Source organism: Dendrobium catenatum, unplaced genomic scaffold, assembly GCF_001605985.2.
Source record: "Dendrobium catenatum unplaced genomic scaffold, ASM160598v2 original_scaffold_268208, whole genome shotgun sequence".
Taxonomy (NCBI): domain Eukaryota; kingdom Viridiplantae; phylum Streptophyta; class Magnoliopsida; order Asparagales; family Orchidaceae; genus Dendrobium; species Dendrobium catenatum.
Window position 1 is genome coordinate 120,220 of NW_021586606.1, and position 23,394 is coordinate 143,613.

Below are 23,394 nucleotides of genomic sequence, written 5' to 3' on the forward strand. Positions count from 1 at the left end.
GACCATCGCCGGAGTTCGTCCTGCCGCCCGAAAAACGTCGGGATTTTGCGTGATATTCGGGAGAACGCCAAAATTCTGCCCAACTTCTACGTGATGCTGAAATTCTTCCCAATTAACAACATAGTTCCCTCATGACGCCGAAACTCCGCCCAAGTGAAGCTGGAGTTCTCCTCTGCCACCAACAGACGTCAGACCTTAATTCACTCTTCGCCAAGCTTCTACCCGACGCCAGATTTCTACCAATTATCGGACTTCGCTGGACGTCTATGCGAAGATGGATTTCTTTCATTTGTTGGACTTCTACCTGATGTCGTCCTTCTGATTTTCGTCGTCAGACAACAGTTCTTCTGACCTCTGTCGCCAACCGACTACGGTCCTCCTGACTTACGTCGCCCGCCGACTACAGTCTTTCCGACATCCGTCGCCCGTCGACTACGGTCCTCCTGACTTACGTCGTCCGCCGACTATATTCCTTCCGACCTCCGTCGCCAGCCGACTACGGTCCTCCTGACTTACGTTGCCCACCAACTACAAGCCTTCCGACCTCCGTCGCCCGTCGACTACGATCCTTCCGACCAAACGAACATGTCAACAATGACTCTTTGTATTAACATCATGTAATGTACTCAATAAGATGTACATCAAGCTAAGGCCTTCCCCTAAGGAAGGACCTCATTTGTAATCAACTACAATACTAGTGGATTCATTCAAACTGGGCTAGGCCTCGTGGTTTTTCCCCCTTTTCAGGGGTTTTCCACGTAAAAATCTTGGTGTCTCATAAATGCTAGACCCTCTCTCTTATCTGATTGCGTGCCGGATTTTCGTACAACGCTTAGACGATAAACTTTGTATTTCTCTACCGCCGCGAATACTCCTGGACGCAACAAAGCTAAACTCTTAAACATCGAGACGTTTTTTGATGTAATGGTTGGAATTTCAATAAGAAACTCCGCAATGAAGTGTGCTCATCCTAGAACATTTCTAGGATGGCTGACCAACCACTAACATGACAAAACCGTGAGGTTCTTAGGTCAAAGCGGATAATATCTTGATAGTTAAAAGTTTGGGCTATCAAAAAAGATGCCATTAATGCTCCATTGGTGGAACTATCTGTTGTAGCTAGTAAATCATAGCATGAACTTGTGGCATTAATATCATTTTAAAAATTATCTTGCAGGCAGATTTACAATAAAGTTATTACTAATTACTTTCTCTAGCTATGCCTTTATTGCAAATTTAAAAAAAGTATACATGTATTTCAAGTTCCATGATTCATTTTATTGAAGTAAGTACATACATATGCATCATGAATTGAAGCCAACTACTTATATATCCCAACTATTTTTAATATTACATGCATAACATTCAAAACTTCCGACGAACATATTGGTAATTCCATCTAAAATGTAGCCATCTTTTGTGGTAATTCCATCATATAAATATTACATTACAATTTTAATTTATGCAGGAAAGTTTTGTAGGAGTGCTATACTTCATACGCATTTCTTTCATGTCATGGCTCCATGTTCATTAGCAATACACTAATTACAATGTTTGTCCACATTCATAACATAATTAATGATTTTACAACTTTTAAAACAGATAAAGAAATCACACAACATTATGAGATGAATTAAAAGCCTATTAATCTATTCGCATAGGTCGCTTTTATGTTTTTTTATTTGATCTACCAATGGCTTTTTGGTTAATTGGTGTTATCACTGAGTTCCAAAAGAGAGGTCAGATCTGGAATTAGCCCATAATAACTCCAGGCATGTGTTATTTGTCGCGCATTAGTAGAAGTTGGCTTAAGGTCTTTTTCAGAAACTTTAGCTGGTTAATTATACTTCGATCTTTCTTGTGTTATAGGAGTTAGGCTTTTTATAGGAGGGGTTTAACTCACTTTGCTATTGTGTTTGATTAATATTGCTGATCAATCAATATTGTGAGCTAGTTTAGCTGACCAAAGTTAGGGGTCGCAAAATCGGGTTGCGGGTCAAGTTCGGGTCGAGCCGGAAATTGACCCAATGCTATTTGACACAACCTGAACCCGACTCATTTTTGCAAACATGTCATAAATTCAACCCAAGCCTGACACGTCGGGTTTTTTAGTTGGCCCAACTCAACATGAAACGGGTTATGGTCAAAGAAGCGCGAGAATGGGAGGAATCTAGAACTTTGTCGGGATAGGACAGACAACTGCATGATGGCAACTGGTCAAGGCCTCACGGGTTACACACTCACGTGAGTGACGCGATGATATGACGTCGAAGAAAAGACTAACAAGGTCACACACGATTTCTTTGCGTCAAACTAGGTTGTTTTCGGGTTTCCAGGCCAAACTGAATCCGACCCGATTTTACAAACAAGTCAAAATCCCGAACTCGAACCTGACCCGTTTCTCAAACGGGTTGACCCTAATCCAAAATATCATGGTTGGATTTCTGGGTCGTGTCAAATATTGACAACCCTAACCAAAGCATCTTTTTATGTATTTTAGATTTTATAAAATGATAACAAGATTAGGAATCTTATGCGTAGTTCTAAATGCATATAGTAAAATTGAAGGTGCTTGCACTTAGATTTCATTTGAGATATTTTTTTGTTGCTTTTTAAAACAGTTTTTTAAGTATAAAATTTTATTTAATTAAAATTTTTATTCTAAAAAATTGTTTTAAAAATTAGTAAGAAAGTTGCCCTAAAAGAAATCTCAATGTATATACCATTTAATTAATTTAAAATAAAATTACTGTGATATGCCATTTTTTTCTTCATCAAATTTATATTTATTTATTGGATTTTAAAAAGACTAAATTGACTACTTCGAAAAAAAAAATCATTTTGTAGTAATCATAAAAAGAGAAGTAATAAAATACTCCCCAAATAACTTTTTTTTGGGTAAAATTCCCCAAATAAATTCATACATAAAATTTAAAAATGTTATTTTGTTGTATGTTTGTCTTATATGTGGACTAGTTAATGGGGTGGGCCATACATTCAAATAAACTATGGGCACAAAAATCAAGTCAATTATATTTTATTCGGAAGGATTGAAAAATTATGCCTCTACACAATTCTCCTTGGCTTATTGGTTGAGAGCTTAGGCTTCCAACTAAGAGGTCCAAGGTTCAAGTCTATGTGTATGCATTGTGTGTGTGAATTTGCCTTAAATGACCAAAATGTCCCAAAAAAAAAAAAATATATATATTATGCCTCTCAGCTATAGTTTTGTTGGTTGAAGTGCAAAGATGCCTTTCACGCGGTGGTGCATAAATAAATTACTTATATAAAAATATTATATATAAATAAATGAATCTAAAAAATGGTCCAGCATCAATAATAAATGCATTCCTAATTCCTAAATAATTCATGGGGAGAGCTAGTCATTCCATAAAACATTTGTTGTTTTTGAACAGAGGTAATTGACTTACCCCTGTACAAATTCATTTCAAAATCGTACTGAAATCAAATTGAAAGCATGTAGAAAAACTAGAATTTCCCAAAAAAAAAAATGTAGAAAAACTAGTTAAATCATACATACATGCGAAAAATTCAACCTAACATTATTCACTTATGAAATGAAATGTCATGTCATTTATAACAAATTTTTTTACTAGTAAAAATTTTAGACTTATTCTTATCTTCCTGTAAAGGGTGTCATTATTTGACCCGACCCGAAATCTGATCAAGACTTGGCCCAGAAAATTTTAGGTTTAGGGTCTAACCGTTTGCATACATGTTAGGTTTGGGTAAGAGATTATGACTCATTTGTAAAATCGGTTCGGGTTTGGGTTTTCCTGGAAACTGAAGATGACTTGATTTGGCTAGAGTCACACCCTTGCGACCTCCCTCAGCCGACCCACGTTCATGAATGCCTACATCACTCTAGCGCTTACGACTGCGTAGGACCAGCTGGCATTGCCTCCCGCGGTTGCATTCGTTGTCGAACCCGATCACGGTGGCTCGATTTGCTCCATCCACTCTCGTGTCTTCAGATGGTTAAACCCACACATTCTCCCATGCTTAAGGGTGTCAAAATGGGTTTTAAGGTCATGTTCGATTCGAGTTTGAGTCGAACTTGGAATTGACCCAGGTCCAAACAGGTTAACCCGAAACCCGACCAATTTTATAAATTGGTAAAAAAATTATACCCAGACCTGACTCGACCCAAAAACTTAGAATATAACTAACTTCGTAGGGTTTGGGTGCGAGGTATGGTAAGAGCAGGCTTGCGCAGGCCAGGTTTGGGCATGACATACAAGGAGTGAGGGAAAACGCAACTTGCGCAGGGTGCGGGCAAGCATAGAGTGTGGGTCCATGTGTGAAGTCCTAAAGCAAGAGTTGTAGGCTCACTAAGGACTATAGAGCAATGTCAACGAGCTTGAGCGCGTCCTGCACATGGTGCCAGGGGGACATCGATACCTACGCGCGGTGAAGATCTGGGTGTGGAGTTTAGATGAGGGCGCTGAATATTTGCAACAGGAAGGGTTTTCACCCATGTTGACTTTGGGGTTCTGGGTCAACTCGAATCTAACCTAATTTTATAAATGGGTCATAAAATAAAATTTGAACTCAACCTGTCTTGCAAACTAGTAGAGTTAAACCCAAAATTTTTCAGCTCAGGTTTCAGGTTGGGTCAAATATTGACACCCCTACCCGCACATGCACCCTAACGCACTTCCGCATTCACATCGCGCTCAGACTCATTTTCTGCTACATCCACACAGCTACACAACCCCTTCACTCTCATTGTTCGCATGCCCTTTGAGCTCGCATCCGCTCTCGATCTCATTATCATATTTCAGGTTAATGGGTCAAGTCAGTTAACCGATCGATAACCCAACGGGTCAAGTTCGTGCTAGAATTTTTAACTCATTTACAAAATTGGGTAGGATTCAGGTCAACTGAATAGGATTTTGAGTCAGTTTTGGATTTGAACCGAACCCGATCCGATTACTCATTTTGAAACCCATACTTTTATGTAGCTATAAGTTTTACGCTCGTGGCATCATATGGATAAGTGTTATATGTCATGGTTTAGTAGACTCCCTCTAATTGTCACTAAAAATTATGTTTTTAACCCAATTTGTTGATCTTTCATTATATGCCCTCGATCCTGCAGTCCTATATCCTTCAGTATGTCTAGACTATTCTGCTCCAAAATCAATTATTCCTATAGGTCCTCTTCGTGGATAATTAGCTATGTTGTTTCATTATTGTCCACATAAAAAGCATCATCCCGTGAGAAGGTAATATTGATCTAAATTTCTCCTTCCATAATTGATACAATAATTTTGGCTACTAGTTGGTGATATCAATCCTCTCCTCGAATCACCCAATATGTTTCTCTTATCACTAACACTTTTTCTATCCCTACTTGATTCATACATGGTCCTCCTCCCGATCAAATCAAATATGGGTGCAAATACTACAAAATCAATCTCTATCAATTTTGCCCTTTCCACCAACTTAGAAAACTCCTGAACCTATAGAGGTACTAATAGATGTCTCAATTTTTTATTCAATCCTTGCAGAAACCCGTAACATTTTTCTTTAGTAGTGGGGATGAAATGAGATATGCACCTAGCCAATATAATAAACTCAACTTCATATTGCATCATTGTATCAGTCTTATAAAGGCCACCAGCATCTATCGTCAGGCAGAGAGAGATACAAATCACATTCTGAGTACTGCTCTAAACTTTTTCCAAGTAATATATCTATGAATTTGTTGTCCTTTAAAATTTCTCCCATTGTTTTCTTAGTCATCACCTCTCCGCTTCATACTCAAATAGAAAGACATCTAACGGTACATTCCATTTTTTTGGGCATTGTATACTGTCTAAGATCTACAATTCCTTTGAACGGTAGTGGCTTCAATTTATGAAAAGCCTGAAAATGCTTATCTCTCTCTTTTACCTAGCTTTTAGTTGGCTTGCTCTACGTCTCTTCCATTATTTGTGCTATAACACTAGCCAGTTGCATAATATTATTTGACGATACTTATGTACTAGAGTTGCGCTATACTGTTTATTTGATTTATTTTGTGGTAGATCCATTTCAGCTATTCACTTGTACAAGGCTATCTAATTAATTCCAACATGCAATTAATTATGTATGTAAAATAATGCACCTTAATCTACCCTCTCTTACCCGATTCATAATCGATTCCTACAACTCTTATGATAATTCAATTCTTCCAATAATAATGCTTTGATGCAAAATTTGCCACGCCACATAATCTAATTTAGGAAAAATTGTATATTTTATCTTTCAATAATAATAATCATAGCTATCTAATTTTTTTGAATAATAAAATATCAATGAAAATAAATCTATTTATCAAAATATCAATATACATGTGAGTCCATTACCAAAAAATCATATACATTAACGAGTAGTCATACAAATATAATATATTGTATACTTACTTCTAAGCTCAAAAGGATAACTAAAAGATAAAACGACAATGAAATTTAAAGAATGCTATATCAGATCAGCCCTACACTCTTAACCCTCTTTCCAGTCCTGAAATTATTAAATCACATATATTGATCTTATAAAGCTCAGTAGATCACTAGAACCTTGCTACTGAACTCAAAACATTGAAAAGAAATAATATGCATGAAAACATTCAATTCATAACGGTAACAATCTAACAATCAATATCATCAAGAATATATACAAAACCTTTTGCTTTTGCTTTTTGAGCATTACCTTTTTTTTTTATTGCAGCCCATTATAATTCTTATTTATTTTGGGTTGTAATATGATATTTCAAATTTAATAATTATTTTATAAAATGAATGAAATTCGGCTCTATCCTTGTAGCATCTGCTGTCTGTCCGATGACGACGAATTTCCAGGAATGCGAGGTTTAAGTGTTGTCACTCTCTTTTTGAAACTCGAGGAGGTGCTTCTATGCTTTCATGTGTTTGTTTTTTTTCTGTATCGTATCGCGATTCTTAGTAGATGTCTGAATTGTCACAGTAAAAAAATATTTGTTTATCCTTTTCATAATCCTATGAAAATAAAAAGTACTAGAATTAATAGGGAAAATAAGAAACTACGAGAAAGACAGATTTTATGAGCTTATCTACTTCTATCAAATTTCTTCTTCAACTTAATATATCGACACATCAAATACAATATGCTCTGAGTTAAGATGGGTGTAAGAGCCAGAAATTATTAGGTGTGGATTCGGAAGGTAGAGATATGTCCAAATCCTAATAAATTGTTGACGCGTGAGTGCACACGTAGATATTCAATTGAATTTATTATTTACTTTATATATTTAATATGTCATCGGAACTTTAAGTCAAGTGCATAAAAAGCACAACCAACCAAAGCTCAGATAAAGCATAGGTAAAGTACAGGTAAAATGCAATAAAAAAGTGCAATAAAAGAGCAGTCAAAGCTCAACTAAAGCATAGATAAAGTGCAAGTAAAGTGCACAAAAAAGGTTCAACCAAAATGCACTCAATCACACAACTCTCATTGACCTATTGGTTGAAAGCTTAGGCTTCCAACCAAGAGGTCCAAGGTTTAAGTCCATGTGTATGCGTTGTGTGTGTGAGTTTGCCTTAAATGGCCTAAATGTCCCAAAAAAAAAAATGCACTCAATCTATCAAAATTTAAGTGGATGTCCGATATATACCTCTGCGTCCGGACTCCGCACCTAATAATTACATAGTAGTTGAAGCCACAGCCAGGTGGTCTCGATTTGAGGAAATGAGAAAAGGTGTGCAGCTTTTTTTCTGGTTAAGGTGGTGTTCAGCCAACTTTAGGAGGAGATGTGGAGGTTTCTGAAGGAGGAGTTATTGGAGAAGGCAACTTGGGCTAAGGGTAATGGAGAAGGCTGGGGTGTTCGCCGGCTGCTGTAGATTAGGGTAGATTAGGAGGGCGAGCTATATGCCTGTATCAATGGCTCGGGAGCTGGGTCAGTCAAGGTGGAGCGGCGTTGGCTCCGAAGGACAAATGAGCCAACGCCCGCCCTAAAATTTTTTTTTTTCTTGATGATAATATTTAGGACAAATATCCTAATTTGAATAGATTGATTAATTAATTAAAATAAAATCTAGTTACTTTCATGCTCTCTATGCACTCGTTTTTACTTATATTTACATGTTTTTTCTTTAAAATTATTTTTATCATTATAATTTGTTATTATATTATTTAATTATTTTAAAATTTTCAATCTTATAAAAGAGGTTGTTTTTGCTCTAAGGTCAGTCCGATAAGGTCAAAATGGAGACTTTGTAGCGGGAGGTGTGAGGCTAATGGTTTAGGGAGAATGATGATGGGTGGCAGGATGTTAGTGGACGAAAATTGCTTGTGCTGAGATTCTTGATCGATCGAAGATCAAAATCATTATGAAATAAGCTATTAAATAAAAATTGCGATAACTGCGAGACGCGTGAATAAATATATCAGAGATATGTGCAACAACTAGAATGTGGTCGAAGTTTGAATCATTAAGCATATACGGTGAAGTGGGAAGGAATCACAAGTAGACAAAAGTATGCGTCCAATCTTCGAGCTCGAGCAAGATGAAAGCAATGCCAACAGTATTAGAAATCCAAAAGTCTAATAATGCATGCATAGATCAATCATCTTATACCATAGTTTAATTGATCATGCAAACACTAAGGCAATCATATATATGATATTCTAAATATAAAGGGTTTTGGAAGAACACTAAGGTATGCATACTAGATCATTACATCAAGCTAATATGCACGTGTAAACTTAGTTTTGGAAGAAACAAAATAAGAGATCAAATGTACATAAGTGTTTATGGATAATGTAGTAGTTCATTACAAAGACATATATTACATTCTGATTTTCATAAGCTTTCATTATATTTTTAACATAGAAATATGCATGTTCATTAATTTCTTCAGATAATGAGACAACATGTAGTTAAGTTCTTTTCTATAAGTCAAAGTAGGTCATAACTTAAATGTATCTAGAAAAATTTTTCCAACATTTATCGCACATATCCTTAATGAATAAATATAAAATGCATTATGTATAGTAGTAATATGATCTAAAAATAGTAACATATAAGTAGACTTTTCTAACAAATAAAATTTCATGAGAAGCCATAATAATATTTAATGACACACGTTATTATAAAAAACTCAATAAATGAACCATAGTCTTTCCAACTACTCCAAAATAAATACTCTTATTATTAATAAATCCTCCAATATATGAATAACTACTTTAGGACTATCCAATAGTGTACATGTCAAATGTTATACTAAAATTCTAACTAGTACTCAATCATTCTAACATATCCCCTAAAAATATTGATGTAAATGTTAACTTCATTTTGTAATGAGATTAACATCATTCTCATGTTCTTAGCCTTAGTCTTTAGTATGTCTTCCTTAATATAGGGCTTCCCCTCATGGGTGAATTCTCAAGGACTTAGTTATGGATAGTTATAAAAAAAACTAAAACGCTAGGGCACCCCACAACCTATATTGAGCCCTTGAGACCCTTATGCTAAGTTAAACTCTAATTTGGCTCAGATGATATCCAAGACCCTTAGGAGTCTACCATAAACTTTCCTTAGTTCATTAAAAGCCTTCTTAATTTTTTACAAACCTATTTGTAATAAGCTGAAGTCAAATTTAAAATAAAAAACCCAAAAGAACACTTAAGTGAGTTTTAGGATTCGATTGAACCATCAATTGTTCAATTAACTCTATCCATTGCTACAATGCTTAGTCCATTTGCAATAACATGAAGTAAACCAGGTAAGAATTATATTTAAGTGTTAATGGATTCCTATGAATTTGATTTTAGTAGAAAAATTTATAACTGGAAAAATTTTTAGGAGTACTGTGAAGCTAAGCTCCATGTCTGGATGAACAAAATTTAAGTCCCTTGAAGCTCTGCAACACTACATCGCTAAGATTTTTATTTATAAGAAATTTTTAGAAACAAAAATTCATTGGGAGCACAATGGCACTGGGTAGGTCAGCATCGTGATGCTAAGTAAATTTTAAGATTTGTATAAAAATATCTACAAATATTAACCCAACACCCCATTCATAATTTCCATTTGCTAGAAACACCTGAAGAGGAGCCATAGAGGAGAAAAATGAAGAGAAAAAGGAAGCTAGGATTAGGAGATCGTGGAGCCAGATTTGTCCTTCACACCAATTAAAGAAATTATTTGTCTCGAGGTAGATTTCTTTTACCCTACTTAGTTTTTAATTTGGATAAATTGGATAAAAATTACAAAGATTTATTTGATTTAAATAAGATTGGGCAACTTTTTATTATATAACTTTTGGCGTGTCATAGAATAGATGATTCTAAACATTTTGACATGAAAAACTCAAAATTTTCGCATGAGAACTTTAAATATGCGGGTTTCATGTGTTTGACTAATTATTTTAATTTTAATAAAAAAATTTATAGAACTGTAAAAGTCCCCCAAAAAATTTATAAATATTCCATGTGAATGATTTTCTGAATTTTTATTATTGCGAGTATGTGCAAGTTCTACTCCATGCATACTACTGAAATTATTGTATATGCTACTTTCATGTATCCATGCATCATTTTAAATGTCATTCATGCATGTTAAATGTGTCAATGTTTCTATATCAATGTGATGAAATTTACACATCATGTTTATGTGTGGAGAGAAATTAAGTGATACAAGTGGAAGTTGTGTCATGTTCTATGCAATATAAGTGGAATTATAATGTCCCGAGCACATATGAATTTCATCTATATATTAGTCTTGAACATGTGTGATATCATCAAGTGGAGGTATAGGTAGAAGTGGAGATATAATAAGACTTTGGGACATGTATATTTGAATCATGTTTTGCATAATTTGCATACAAGTTATCCATTTCACTCTAAAGTTACGCCCAAGTTTAAATGAAGTTCATGTTGTTGCCACATACAAGTTTAAGAATGGATTACGCTGTTGCTTTTGATAAATCCATATAACTAACATGTAACCATTTTTAATAATAAAGTGTACTATTGTAATTATGTTAGTAATAAATATTATATAATTGCCACATCACTTTAATTGAATTATAAAATCTTTTTTTCTTATGCAATTTATTTTAAGTATGCATATCGAATTCTTTAGTAGGTCTTGGGTAGCCTACTAAGCAAGTGGTTTGCTCACCCTACATATTTACATGTTATTTCAAGAAAGGGCAAAGCCCCACTATAGTAGAGAAAATGTTGATAAAGCCAAAAATTCCTATTGTAGGTACATTTCTCTTTTTAGAATTTTTCGTTATAATATATTTATTATGTATAGGGGTTGATATGAGGGAAAAGTTATTCTCGATTATTGTATATGACTTTTTTGAAGAAATACAAATTGTTTATATTTTTGAAATTAGATGTTTAGTTGGCTTTGGATCTTTATTTATTAATGATGAGTTAAGTATGAATATAAATAATTCTTTCAATTATATCTAACGGTGTAATAGTTTAGAAGCTACCTAAGTACCCTAAGATATTGACTAGTTACCCTAGATATGTAGTGGACCCCTTTGGTTAACCTTAGATCAACCCTAAGTCATACCCTCAAAGTCCCAAAAATACGCATAATGCCCTAAACCCTATGACCCATCCTTGGCGGCACATGACACTAGGATTTACCCTAGAAACCATTAACTTGCTCTTGGACCTAACCCATGGGTTTAGGAGTTTTGGTCAACTCATTCATTTAACCTATGGTCAAGATGAGTTTGACAAAGGTCACCTTTAACTTAAAATCCTTAAAATCAAATCTAAAAACCTAATCTAAACCCAAAATTAAAAGCATTAAGTTTAGGTGATATTAATCGATTTTAAGAACACAACAACTCATGCTTGACCCATAGTCAAGTTCCCTTGACCAATGCCAACTTAAGTTTGACCAAAACCTTGAATTTTTTAAAATTAAATGTAAATATCTAATTCATGCCTAATTGCCTTATCATTGAGCCAAAGTAATATTACCTATTTTAAAGACATTTAAACTCATGGTTAAATGATGTTCAAAGCCCCTTGACTATGGTAAATCATATTTTAACTAACTTTGCCAGGTGAGCCTCCTTATACACACTTCAATCAAACGAATCAAATCAACTAAAAACTTCTCCAAACTTTGCACAAATCTCTCAAAGAGCCTAACATAGTCCTCATAAGTGGCCCAAGTCCCTTGGGCTAGCCCAAGCAGGTCATACCTCTTGACCGAACTCTATCAAAAACCAATTCAAACTTCTAAGCTTAAACCACTCTAATATGGCTTGCTTATAGTTCCTGAGTCCACCCTAAGGCATGCCAAGTCAACATGCTAGGTAGTCGATATAGCCAAGGTCCACAACATCAAAATATCTCACTACCCATACATACTTTCTCATGCACTATCAACCCTAAAAATGGCTAGATACACCTATCCCATTCCCAATGGTTGAGTCCTAAAAGGCTGTAGTAGTTGGCATCAATTCAAATCTTCCTATAAATAGACCTACTTAGGGCTCTATAAATGTGAGAAGATCGAGCTTCGGAGAGGCATTGATGTAGCCATCCTCAATCTAAGTCTCATTCATGAGATTTGGTTGTTGTGGTTAATCAAACTTGTTCAACACTCAATTTGATCCTAAAGCCTTTGGAACCAAATATGCCCTAATAAAAAAATAAAAAATAAAAATAAAACTTGATTTCACATATTATGAAGCCAACTAAGTTCCCTTGAAGATCTAGTTGGTGGATTGTGCATTCTCACTCTTCTGATCCTTCTTGATCGCTCAGGTGGAGAAGATCACCTTTAATCACTCTATATCAAAGGAGTTTTAATCCTTGTTTTTTGTTCCAAGTGAGATACAATAGACGACTGAATTACTATACACTCTATTTGAATATAATGGATGACACATATTTCAATGTATGTCAAACTATATATCCATCCCATGTAATCATAAGGATCAATCCTTGGTGTCCTATCCAAATTTAGATCACCTTAATACAACCTTATGTGGAATATGAGACCCACTCCCTAGAGCACTATCCAATTAAGTGTCATCGCACATAAATGACATACTATGTCAGGGCCATTTTAAGAAAATCAAATTTAGGATATTTATTAAATTAGAATGAATCCCAAAAATTTAAAATTTATAATTAATTCAATTTTAATTCAAATTGACTTATGAATCCTCTATGGATTAAAAAAATAAGGAAAATTAATTGAACATAGTTTCAAATGTGTTTGCTTTAATCTTTGCACAAATTATTTTAACGACATGTCATAAAGTTAAAAAATGATAATTAATCTTTTTAATTACTTCTGACCGTCTTTAAAATCATATGAAGAATTTTTTGACGTGTCTTAAATTTTTGAACTCTTTTATATGAATGCGCGCAATATTTTATCTTTTCAAATCAAGTACTCTTTATTCATAGATAAACCACATCAACTCCTATATTTTGAAATCAAATTTAATTATCATTTGCTTTCCTTTCAATTAAATATTTAAATTTTCAAATATTGTATATTTGATTTATTTAACACAAGATTTTTTTAAAGAAATAGAGAACTAGCTGTGGGAGAGGAGACCCTCCTCCCTCTGCCAATGGCGCGAAAAAAGCGCCATGGCAGAACCGTGAATAACTGATTAAATCCTGGGCGTTTCGCATAGCAAAAAATATATAAAGAATTGAAAGATGTATCTATATAATATCATGTGTAATTTAGTGCTATATATAAATAATAATAGCTATGTAGAAATAGAAATTGGGAGTTAGAAGTATCACAGGAGTTCTTACGAACCTCTTGTGGAAAAACGGGAGGGCGGGCGTGTGAATGCCTGCGGCGCTTCTTCTCCAATCGCTTTTAATTTATTCTCTCTTCTCTTTTGGTTTCTCGAGGGCGACGCAACGTTTTCACCGGCCTCGTACATCCTTACCGCTCCAGTGCTCCACTATCTCAGTCTGCTCGTTATTTTCTACTCTCCAAAATATTGCAGAATCTCCCTTGCTTGCTCGTTATATCCTTTATCTGAAGAAGTGCGGCGCTTTTCCCTCTCTGGAAACCGTTGCAAAGCCTGAATAGAGAGATCGGGGTTGTCGAATTTAAGCATCGGAAGGCATGATTTTTTCACTCTTGCAGTCTTGCTTCATAGTAATGTTCTTTCCGTTTGTAAATTTGCTTGCTTTCCTTCTTGTTCTTCCGGAAAACTTCGGCGGCCTTTTTGTGTTTGATCTCTGTTGATGTATTTTGTCCCGTCTTTTCCCTGGTGGGGTTTGATTTTTATTTTTTGTTTGCTCTTTGCTTGTTGCTAAGTCCCAACTCCCAATGTTGCTTGTTAGGGGTTTTCTGATTCGTTTTTGTGCTTTGTGGTCCTAATTGTCTTGTTTGTATCCGCATTGCCGTGATTTTGATGGAAAAATCAGTGGAAACAATTTTCGATGTTCGTTGATGATCAAGTTTTCATCAGCGTTTAAAAAACGCCTGTTTATTTTTTTCCTTGTTGTAGGCCAAAAAACCAGAGCTTGAATAAAATGTTGTTCTGTCTAGTAGTTCTTCAATTTAGAATTTAATTATTTTAATCATTGGTTGTTTTTCTTATGTCTACTTTCAATTATTTAGTTGTTTCTGTGTAACGTGTAATAATGCTATTTTTGCATTATCCCAAAATATCATTTTTTTCGATAATTTTCAACAATTTCATTCATGCAGGGTAAAGGTTGATTCGTAGTATGGCAAGTGGCCCAACCATTTGTCAGATTACACCATCAGCGCGATTAAGTGGGATTAAGTTTGAATTAATGACTGGAGAAGAGATGGTACACAATTCTCCCTCTTTTTTGGGCACCGCATTAGTTAAAATTCACCACAAATTCCTTTCGTTCTCTACTTCTTGATTATTTCAGTAACACTATCATGGTCTGTGGCCATTGTTTAGGAGCTGTTTAGCAGTGTTAGTATTCTAGAAGTCAATGATTTGGTGGATGCTAAATTGGGTTTACCAAGCACAAGTTCTCAATGCTCAGCATGTGGGTCAACAAATGTCAAAGATTGCGATGGTGAGCTTTTATTGTGATAATAATTGAAAGAAAATTTCCCTGTTTATGCTTTTTTGCGTTTACACACACCATGCTTTTTCTCAGGACATTTTGGAGTTATCAAGCTCCCTATTTCTGTTTATCATCCCTACTTTCTTCCAGAAATTGTTCATATTCTTAATCAAATATGTCCTGGATGCAAATCCTTTCGGCATGAGTCACGAATTAAGGTCAGGTATTATCTAGAATGCTATAAAATTTGACAGTTTTCTTCAGACTCTTTATATCTAATAAAGTATTGATTTTCTTTAGGTCATTATATGTCTAGGATATCTAGACATTTGAGGAGTTTCACCCTAGATTTGCTTTGTATCGGACTCTCTACCTGTGTCTACTCTTGCATGTGCTTGTTAAGCTGTTGAGACATTTACAAAAGCCTATGTTTTTGTTATTATGACGACTCTGATATGGTTTTTTGGAAGTCTTATGCCTTATGACAAATTGACAACCCAGTATTGTTACTTTTTATTTCCAAAAATAGGTACACTTCAGTTTAAATGATATTTGATGAATGGTATATATATGTTCTAGTTTTTCAAATTTAGACTTCTTTTGGGACGGCTTTCTTGCTGCTTTTTAAAACAGTTTTTTAGTATAAAAATTAAAAATATTGTACTAGAAAGCTGGTTCAAGAAGCAGTAAGAAAGCCGTCCCAAACGAATCCTTAATCTTTCTTGGGCAATGATTAATTCTATTAGAAACCTTCTCTGATGCTCAAACTCTTATGTTACCTGACTTTTAATATTGTATTTTTTGGTTGTGGTTGTAGATTATGCTGATGATATTGGTTGTAATCTCAATTTCTTAAAATGTTTTAAAGTATTCTTTATGGTTAGCTTAAGAGCACATAATGCCATGTTATTGCTGATTGATATTTTGTTCCGCTTATCTAATTAATTTTTGATGGTGGGTATAAGATTACATGCAACGAACATTCATGCTTGAAAAGTATATGTTACAATGATTGCCAAGAAATATATTAGAATTATTTCATTTGGAAACTTTTATGTTTAAAAAGTTTGTAGTAGCTTGGTCTATTTTGTGGGTTTCCATTGTTACACAATGTTTTGTTTGGCATGCATCCTTGAGTCAACGCAACCTTGTTTGCATGAATGTGCCTTTGCTCTTTCCTGCGTGCATGTGCACATGACACATCTATAGTAGCATCCATGTGCATGCTCACTTTGATGCCCCCGATAAACATGAACTAGCTATCAAATGTGCTTCCCATATGCCTGCTCTAGTCTACTTTGACTTGTGGTTCACCTACTAGCTAGGGTGAGCATCAGATTTAGGTTTCGTTTGGGGCACCTTCCTTACTGCTTTTTAAAGCAATTTTTTAGTACAAAAATTTAATTTTTGTTCTAAAAAACTATTTTAAGAAGCAGTAAGAAAGTCATCCCAAACAAATTCTTAATCAATTAATATTTTGATTAATTTGGGCACACATGCACCTACTAGTTCAAACATTAGCTTGAACCAGTTGATATTTGAATCAATATGGCCAGCCCAGTAGTTGGGGCCAAATTGAATCAACCTTTGCTGGTCTGAGCAAAATATTTGAGATTGATGACTTAAAAAAGGCTCCAATTGGTAATCTTGTGCTGTTTGTTTTGAAATAAAGTCACCATACTACGATGGAGATTGGTTTTGCAAGTATGTTATTCATAGTTGTGAAACAATGGAAGGAAGTGATGTTTTTGTAATATATCACTTTCTGCCTAATATTTCCTGTGCAAACCAAATTTTGATGTGCTAATTTTTAGAAAAGCATAGTAGATGAGAAGTATTAGCAATTTAGGTCTAAAATATGGCATGTATGTTAGCTTTTAATCTTTTCTAGAAGTTAATGGACTTTTTAATGCTATGAGATTTTGCTTGTATCTATACTAGTATTATAAAAGTGGCTTGTGATTCTCCCATCATGAAATTTTAGCCATTCATTTAAGTCTTTTCTTTTGAATCTCAATCATTCAAATTATTTATTTCAAAATTTATGCAATTAAACATTTGAAACATCATGATTTTATGTTTTGATATTAAAATAATGTTTTATAAAAAAAGTTTTTATTGTTTTAAAAATAAGTAAATAACATACTCCTCAACATTTTTAACATTAACATTTGAAACATAATGGTTTTATGCTTTAATATTAAAGCAACGTTTCATAACTTAAGTGTTTATGATTATAAACATAACACATAATTATCAAAAGAATCACAACACTAATTTAAAACAATCAAATTAAACATAACTTGTTTATAATTACTTCATATACAAGTTATATAGATAATTAAACATGAGGATTCAAAATAAGTTATCAAAATCAAAATTATTTGCTATTTAAATTATTTTAAATGTTATTTTATGAGTGTGTTTATATTGATTATTTAACCGAACATTTCAAAGAATAACATTTAAAACAATCATGTATGTATCTTCGAATTTGTCGTGCTTTATTGTTTACTTTATCATATTTATTTATATATATTTTTGCGGTTTGATTCTACATCTCTCTGACAATTCGTTTGACCTGATTCTACATTTGTCTGGCAAATCGTCTGACCTGAAATAGTTGATAAATATTTTTGATCAATCATTTGTAATTTATATCTACATTATATTAATTGATATGTGAAGTTTTAAACAGAGAATGATGGTTTTCCTTCACCCTTTCGTTTGATCATGATATTTTAATTTTCTTTTCAGCTTTATTATAAGAATCATTCTTTTTTTATTGATATTTTAAGTTTATACTACCATGCAATTGGATCACTTACACTTAAACTTACATTTTGTGTAATTCTTTATACCGGCATGCAGTTAAATTATACTTGTTAATTTATTCCACTCATTTAGAAAATAATTACTTATTTTTCATTCTTTATTTATCACTATTAGCTTTTGTTAATAATATTAGCATATAAATATTTATTTTACCTCTAAAATTAGTTAATTCATATCTCAACAATATTATTTATTATTTGACTATTGTTTTCCCAACAATCTAAATCATATGAAATCCTAGCTATTCATTTAAGTCTTTCTTTTGTTTTTCAGCCAATTAAATTTATTCATTTTAAAATTTATTCATGCAATTGAACATTTGAAAGGTTTTTATGGCTCTCTTGCTTTAATATTTCAATAAGGATACAATGGGAAAATTGATTGGCACATTGCCTTCGCTCTTCCTGTAGAAATATGCCGGTTGTGAGTTTCATTAAGAGTTATAAGAATGCAGATTTTTCCATGATTTTATTAATATGAGGTGTTTTTTTTTTTGTAAAGGAATTCAGATTTTTTTTTTCTTTTTTTCTTTTTTGGTTTCTCGACCATAGCTTATTTACATAAGGCTAAAATGTCATATTTGTAATATAATTTCAAGATTTTCTTCCAAACTTGTTTTGATTATTTTTATGGTATTATTAATTCTATTAAGAAAAAAAAATATGTTTTTTATTGTCAAATAACAAAGTTATGCTAATTTATTTTGTCAATTATGGTTTTAAAAAATATAATCCAAGTTTTTATCAGTATTTTAATTGTTACAGTTATTTGTAATGATAACTTATTACTTTAATTTCTTATTAAAAAAATATTAATTAAAGACAGTTTAAAATATCAAAAATATCTTTTTTTTTTCATAAATTTATTTCACGTCTAATTGATACATGTGAGATTATACTAGTACTAAAAAAGATTGCAAAGATGCTAAGTTGGGCACAAATAGCATTATCCTAACGCAGGCACTGCATCTCTTCACTGTAACCTTATGTTTTATCATCACGAATAAGATCCTTTTAATTCAGGCATCGTATTTTAGCTTTTATTTATTTTTTGCTTTTTGGGTTTATTTACATACTGTTCTCCCAATTAGCTATCCTAACACGTAATGCATGCACTTTTATTAGTACTACCATTAAGAATCACCAGCTTGCTAACTTTCTTCTTTCAGAGACGACTCATTCATTCGGTTCGGAAGAAATTACTGAGATATATTAGGTTGAGGCTATCACGTTTGACTAGAAAGGTTCTATCTGGTGACTTGAAGGATGATATTTCATACTTAAAGATCAGAAAGGTGATTGCTTAATTGATTGCAATTTTATTAGAATTCTTCCTTATTTTAATTCATTTGGTTGTTGTGAGAAGTTGAAGCTGATGATAAAAATCCAGAAACTTATTATCTTTAACAAGCAACTCGAAAATCTAGTACTGCTAAATTTGAGTTCTGACTTGCAATGATTGTATTAATTTTCCGTATTTCAAACTATTGAATATATTATCCTTTGGATTATAAATGCAACTTTACTAGTCATTTTAATTTCTGAGGTTGCTCTTCAAAATCTTATTTTGTTTGAATATTTTAATTCCTTATATTTATTAAAATTTTATTAATGTGTAAGTCAATATTACTTCAGAGAATTATATGATTGCCTAGCTCCCCTGTTTTAAATTTGACTACTGACATTTTTCTTCTGTTTACATGGTGGATGCTGAATAGCAACTTATTCTATTCAATTGTTTGTAGGGAGAGAATTTGAAAGAAATGCATCTTATTGAATTATTTTCTAGCACAAGCATATATGTGCCACCTATATATAGGCGAGAGAACATAATATAAAGAAAAATAAATAAATAATAATATACAAAATAATGTGAAAATATTACATTAATGAATAACGTGAATTTCTATTATAAGCAAATTAGTATATGTGATAATTTATATATAGTAATGCTCTCTCACAACCCCAATGTGATATAGAAGATATCAATTTTAATTTGAAAACATTTGTGACTAGAGATAAAGTAGTCGAAGTTTTTGTTGGCTTGGGATTTGTTAATATTGCAAAAGTAGTGTTATCTATTCAACAAAGATAATGTGAATCAGGTGCAACTAATTGATAATGAGATTTATGTAATAGAATACAGGTATATGATTCTTCTTGAGTTGAGGTATCAATCGAGAGTGTTGACAAAGGATTTTGTCAGAGAAAGTCGACGGAGTGTTGATGAAGTGTATTGATAGAGAACATACACATAGTGAGGACAGATGCTATTAGCACAATCATTCTTGGACAACAAAATAGATCAAAGAACTATACAAAATAGAGAAAGAAAACAAGTGGCCTAGTAGCCTATGACGAAGATTAGAAGCTTTGAGAGGAGATTGAAATGAAAGCAAAAAGATGGATGAGTGGATTTATGCTATACTATATGTTAGAGTTTATGGACAGTCATATGGATGGTTTAGAGTCATAGCTTTGGTGCCATGTTGTGTGTAAAGAGTAACATCTTTACTACATTATTTTGCTGTACAAGCATTTATGTGCTTAAATATAAATAAGATAATAGAATATAAAGACAACAATAACGACAACAAGCCTTTATCACACTATATTGGGTCAGCTACATGAATCATTTTTCTCCTTTGTGTCTTATTAAGAGTGTTGTGGATGGAAGTAAAACACCGCAACGAAATAAACAATAAAGTAAAAGCAACACAAAGTAAATGACACCATAATTTAACGTGAAAAAAACTAAAATCGGGAAAAATCACAGAGCCACACTACACTAAGAAATCCACTATGAAAATTGGGGGATCTCTCTTTTCTCTCATTCTCTCCTTGCTTCTTCTCTCTTAACACCATTCTCTCTATCCCAAAACACATGAGACAGACAAGCCAATTACACCAAGGGATGCCACCATTGAGAAAAATGAGAAAGAAAAATTGTTTAGTCCACATCGCAATGCTGTGGCACCAATTTGGAGCGTTGTGGCTCTCAGACCTTTGATCCCGATCCGTCTGCTGATGCCGCGACACTACACATCATTGTGACGCCGAATCTAGATCGCAACGACGCTCTGCTCTCTGTCGTTTCTCCCAACAAACTCTGCAATGCTTAGTGCTTGGGTACATCGTTGGGATGCTGGGTACGCAGCGCGGGGGCGTTGTATGAAATTTTTGGTAAGATCGAATACTTATACTCTCCTAACAAGGTCATCGAAATGCTGACGTTTTATGTGACAAAATCATCTAAGACGTCTCTCTCTAATCTTATTTGCCATTGGAGCTGCTCCAACCTTTTCACGTATATACTTGTATCATATTATGTTTCTAAGTATAAAGGCACTCATCCACCCGAGCATCATCATCTCTGCAACACTTAACTTATTCTAATGCATCCCTTTTTAAGGCCAACATTCTGTGCCATAAAACATTGTTAGCCTCACCACCATCTTATAAAATTTTCCCTTAAATTTTAGAGGGTATTTTCCTATTACACAATAGGCCCGATGCATTCCTCTATTTCAATCATCCAACTTGAATTCTACTAATGATATCCCTATCTATTTTACAATTGCTTTGAACAATAGACCCCATATATCTAAAATATGCACTTTTCTTATGACTTGATCACCCAATGTCACAATCCCACCACTAGATCCATTACTATTAAAATTATAATCCATGTATTTGATTTTAGATCTACTCAAACAAAAACTTTTAGACTCTAAAGTTGGCCTATATAATTCATGTTTTTCATCAACTTCCACTCTAGTCTTATCAATAAGAAGAATATCACCAACAAAAGCTATACACCAAGGTACATCCTCTTGCAAATGTTTAGCAAGAACATTCATGACTAAAAGAAAAAAATATGAGCTTAAAGCTGAATCTTGATGTAATCTAATCAAAATAAGAAAATACTTGGTCAAACCACCTTGTGTTTGAACGCAAGTAATAACTGTTGCATACATATACGTAAGATTTGAATATAAATATTATTAACTTCTTTCTATTTTAGAACTCTCTGGAGCACTTCTCTTGAAGCTTTATCATATGCTTTCTCTAAATCAATAAGTATCACATGTTGATCCTTCTTATTCTCTCTATACTTCTCTATCAAACCTCTCAACAAATGTATAGCTTCCATAATTGACCTACTCAGCATAAATCTAAATTGAGTTTGAGAAATATAGTATCACGTCATAACTTATGTTTCAACTCTTTCTTATAATTTAATGTATGACATATTAAGTTAATTCAACTATAATACACACACTCTTACGCATCACTTTTATTCTTAAAAATAGAAATCAACCCACTCCACCACTCATCTGACATCTTTTGTCTTCAAAATAATATTAAAAAAAATTAGTAAACCATGAAATTTTTTGATATCCTAAGCATTTTCATACTTCTATCATCTGGTCCTACTTTTCCACACTTTACTTTCTTTAAAGCCTCTTCAACTTCAGATTTATTAAAGAATATAGAATAATAAGGAAAAAATAAATAAATAGAATATAGTTAATAATATTGAAATATTTTAATAATTAATAATGTAGATTATTATTACAAATAAATTAGCATGTTGATAATTTTGATATGATAACATTTATCATATAGAAGGAATTCCAATGTCCTCTCCATTTCAAAATTTCAATATATGTCGCGAAGCGGACACAGGAGATGCCGCGCAGCCTGCGACGTGACGCGGGTCGCACCGCGACGTGGCGCGGGTCGCACCGCGACGTGACCTGGGGCAGCGGGCAGCTCGGGTTGGTGGCCTAGGGCAGCGGGCAAGGGGCAAGGGCGGGAATCAAAAAATTTTAAATTATACGGGTTTTCGGGTTGACCCGGTAACCCGTCGGGTCAACCCGAACCCGACCCGTTTTTGCAAACGGGTCGGTTTACCGGACCCGAACCCGACCCGCTTCGGGTTCGGGTCAACCCAAACCCGAAAATTCCGGGTCGGGTTCGGGTCGGGTTTTCGGGTCGGGTCCAATATTGACAGGTCTACTGCACACTTCGAGTGGTCTAATTGAGGCATATGCCTCACACTTTCTTAAGGCTCGCCTCGCCTTAAAAGCTTGAGTTTCATGCCTCTAACAAATATTTTGTTTGTTGAAACTAAATGGTTAATACTTAAATAACCTAAATACACACAAGACAATAGTAGCCTGTGCCCGAGACTTGTTCGTACCATGAAGCTAGTGGTGAATCCTGTACTCCCCTCCCGATATTTCTAGCCATTTCCGGCACTGTCAAACTTGTTGTCAACGAGTTCTCCTCATACTACTACCATAGTTTCCCTTTTCCACAAGTAATCTCCCTTCTACATTAAATTTTCTTCTCTAAATGGTTAATATGTATGGAGTCTTAATTTCTTTGGTTTGAGTCAATTTAATTTCTTTAAATGGCTTTAGTTAAGCTATTTACTTATTTGAAGGTTCATATGCTTTTAAATTTGAATAAAATTTTCCATTCTAGGGTTTTGGACAAA

The 23,394-nt window shown here is 33.7% G+C and overlaps 1 protein-coding gene across 3 annotated transcripts in view; it reads left to right on the plus strand.

The window, feature by feature from the left end:
- The first annotated feature begins 13,740 nt into the window (after positions 1-13,740).
- Positions 13,741-23,394, plus strand: part of LOC110098542 (DNA-directed RNA polymerase IV subunit 1) — a 42,509-nt gene continuing 32,855 nt past the window's right edge. The window contains exons 1-5 of one of the 3 annotated variants that reach the window (XR_003699931.1): positions 13,741-14,123; positions 14,717-14,823; positions 14,943-15,063; positions 15,148-15,272; positions 19,058-19,183. Coding sequence is in view for 2 of the 3 variants with exons in the window: in XM_028692751.1 (XP_028548584.1) it covers positions 14,737-14,823; positions 14,943-15,063; positions 15,148-15,272; positions 19,058-19,183 (459 nt within the window). In the remaining variant the exon portion in view is untranslated. Of the gene's footprint in view, positions 14,159-14,716; positions 14,824-14,942; positions 15,064-15,147; positions 15,273-19,057; positions 19,184-23,394 lie in introns of all 3 variants that reach the window. The other 2 variants (XM_028692751.1, XM_028692750.1) reach the window with 2 other exon arrangements.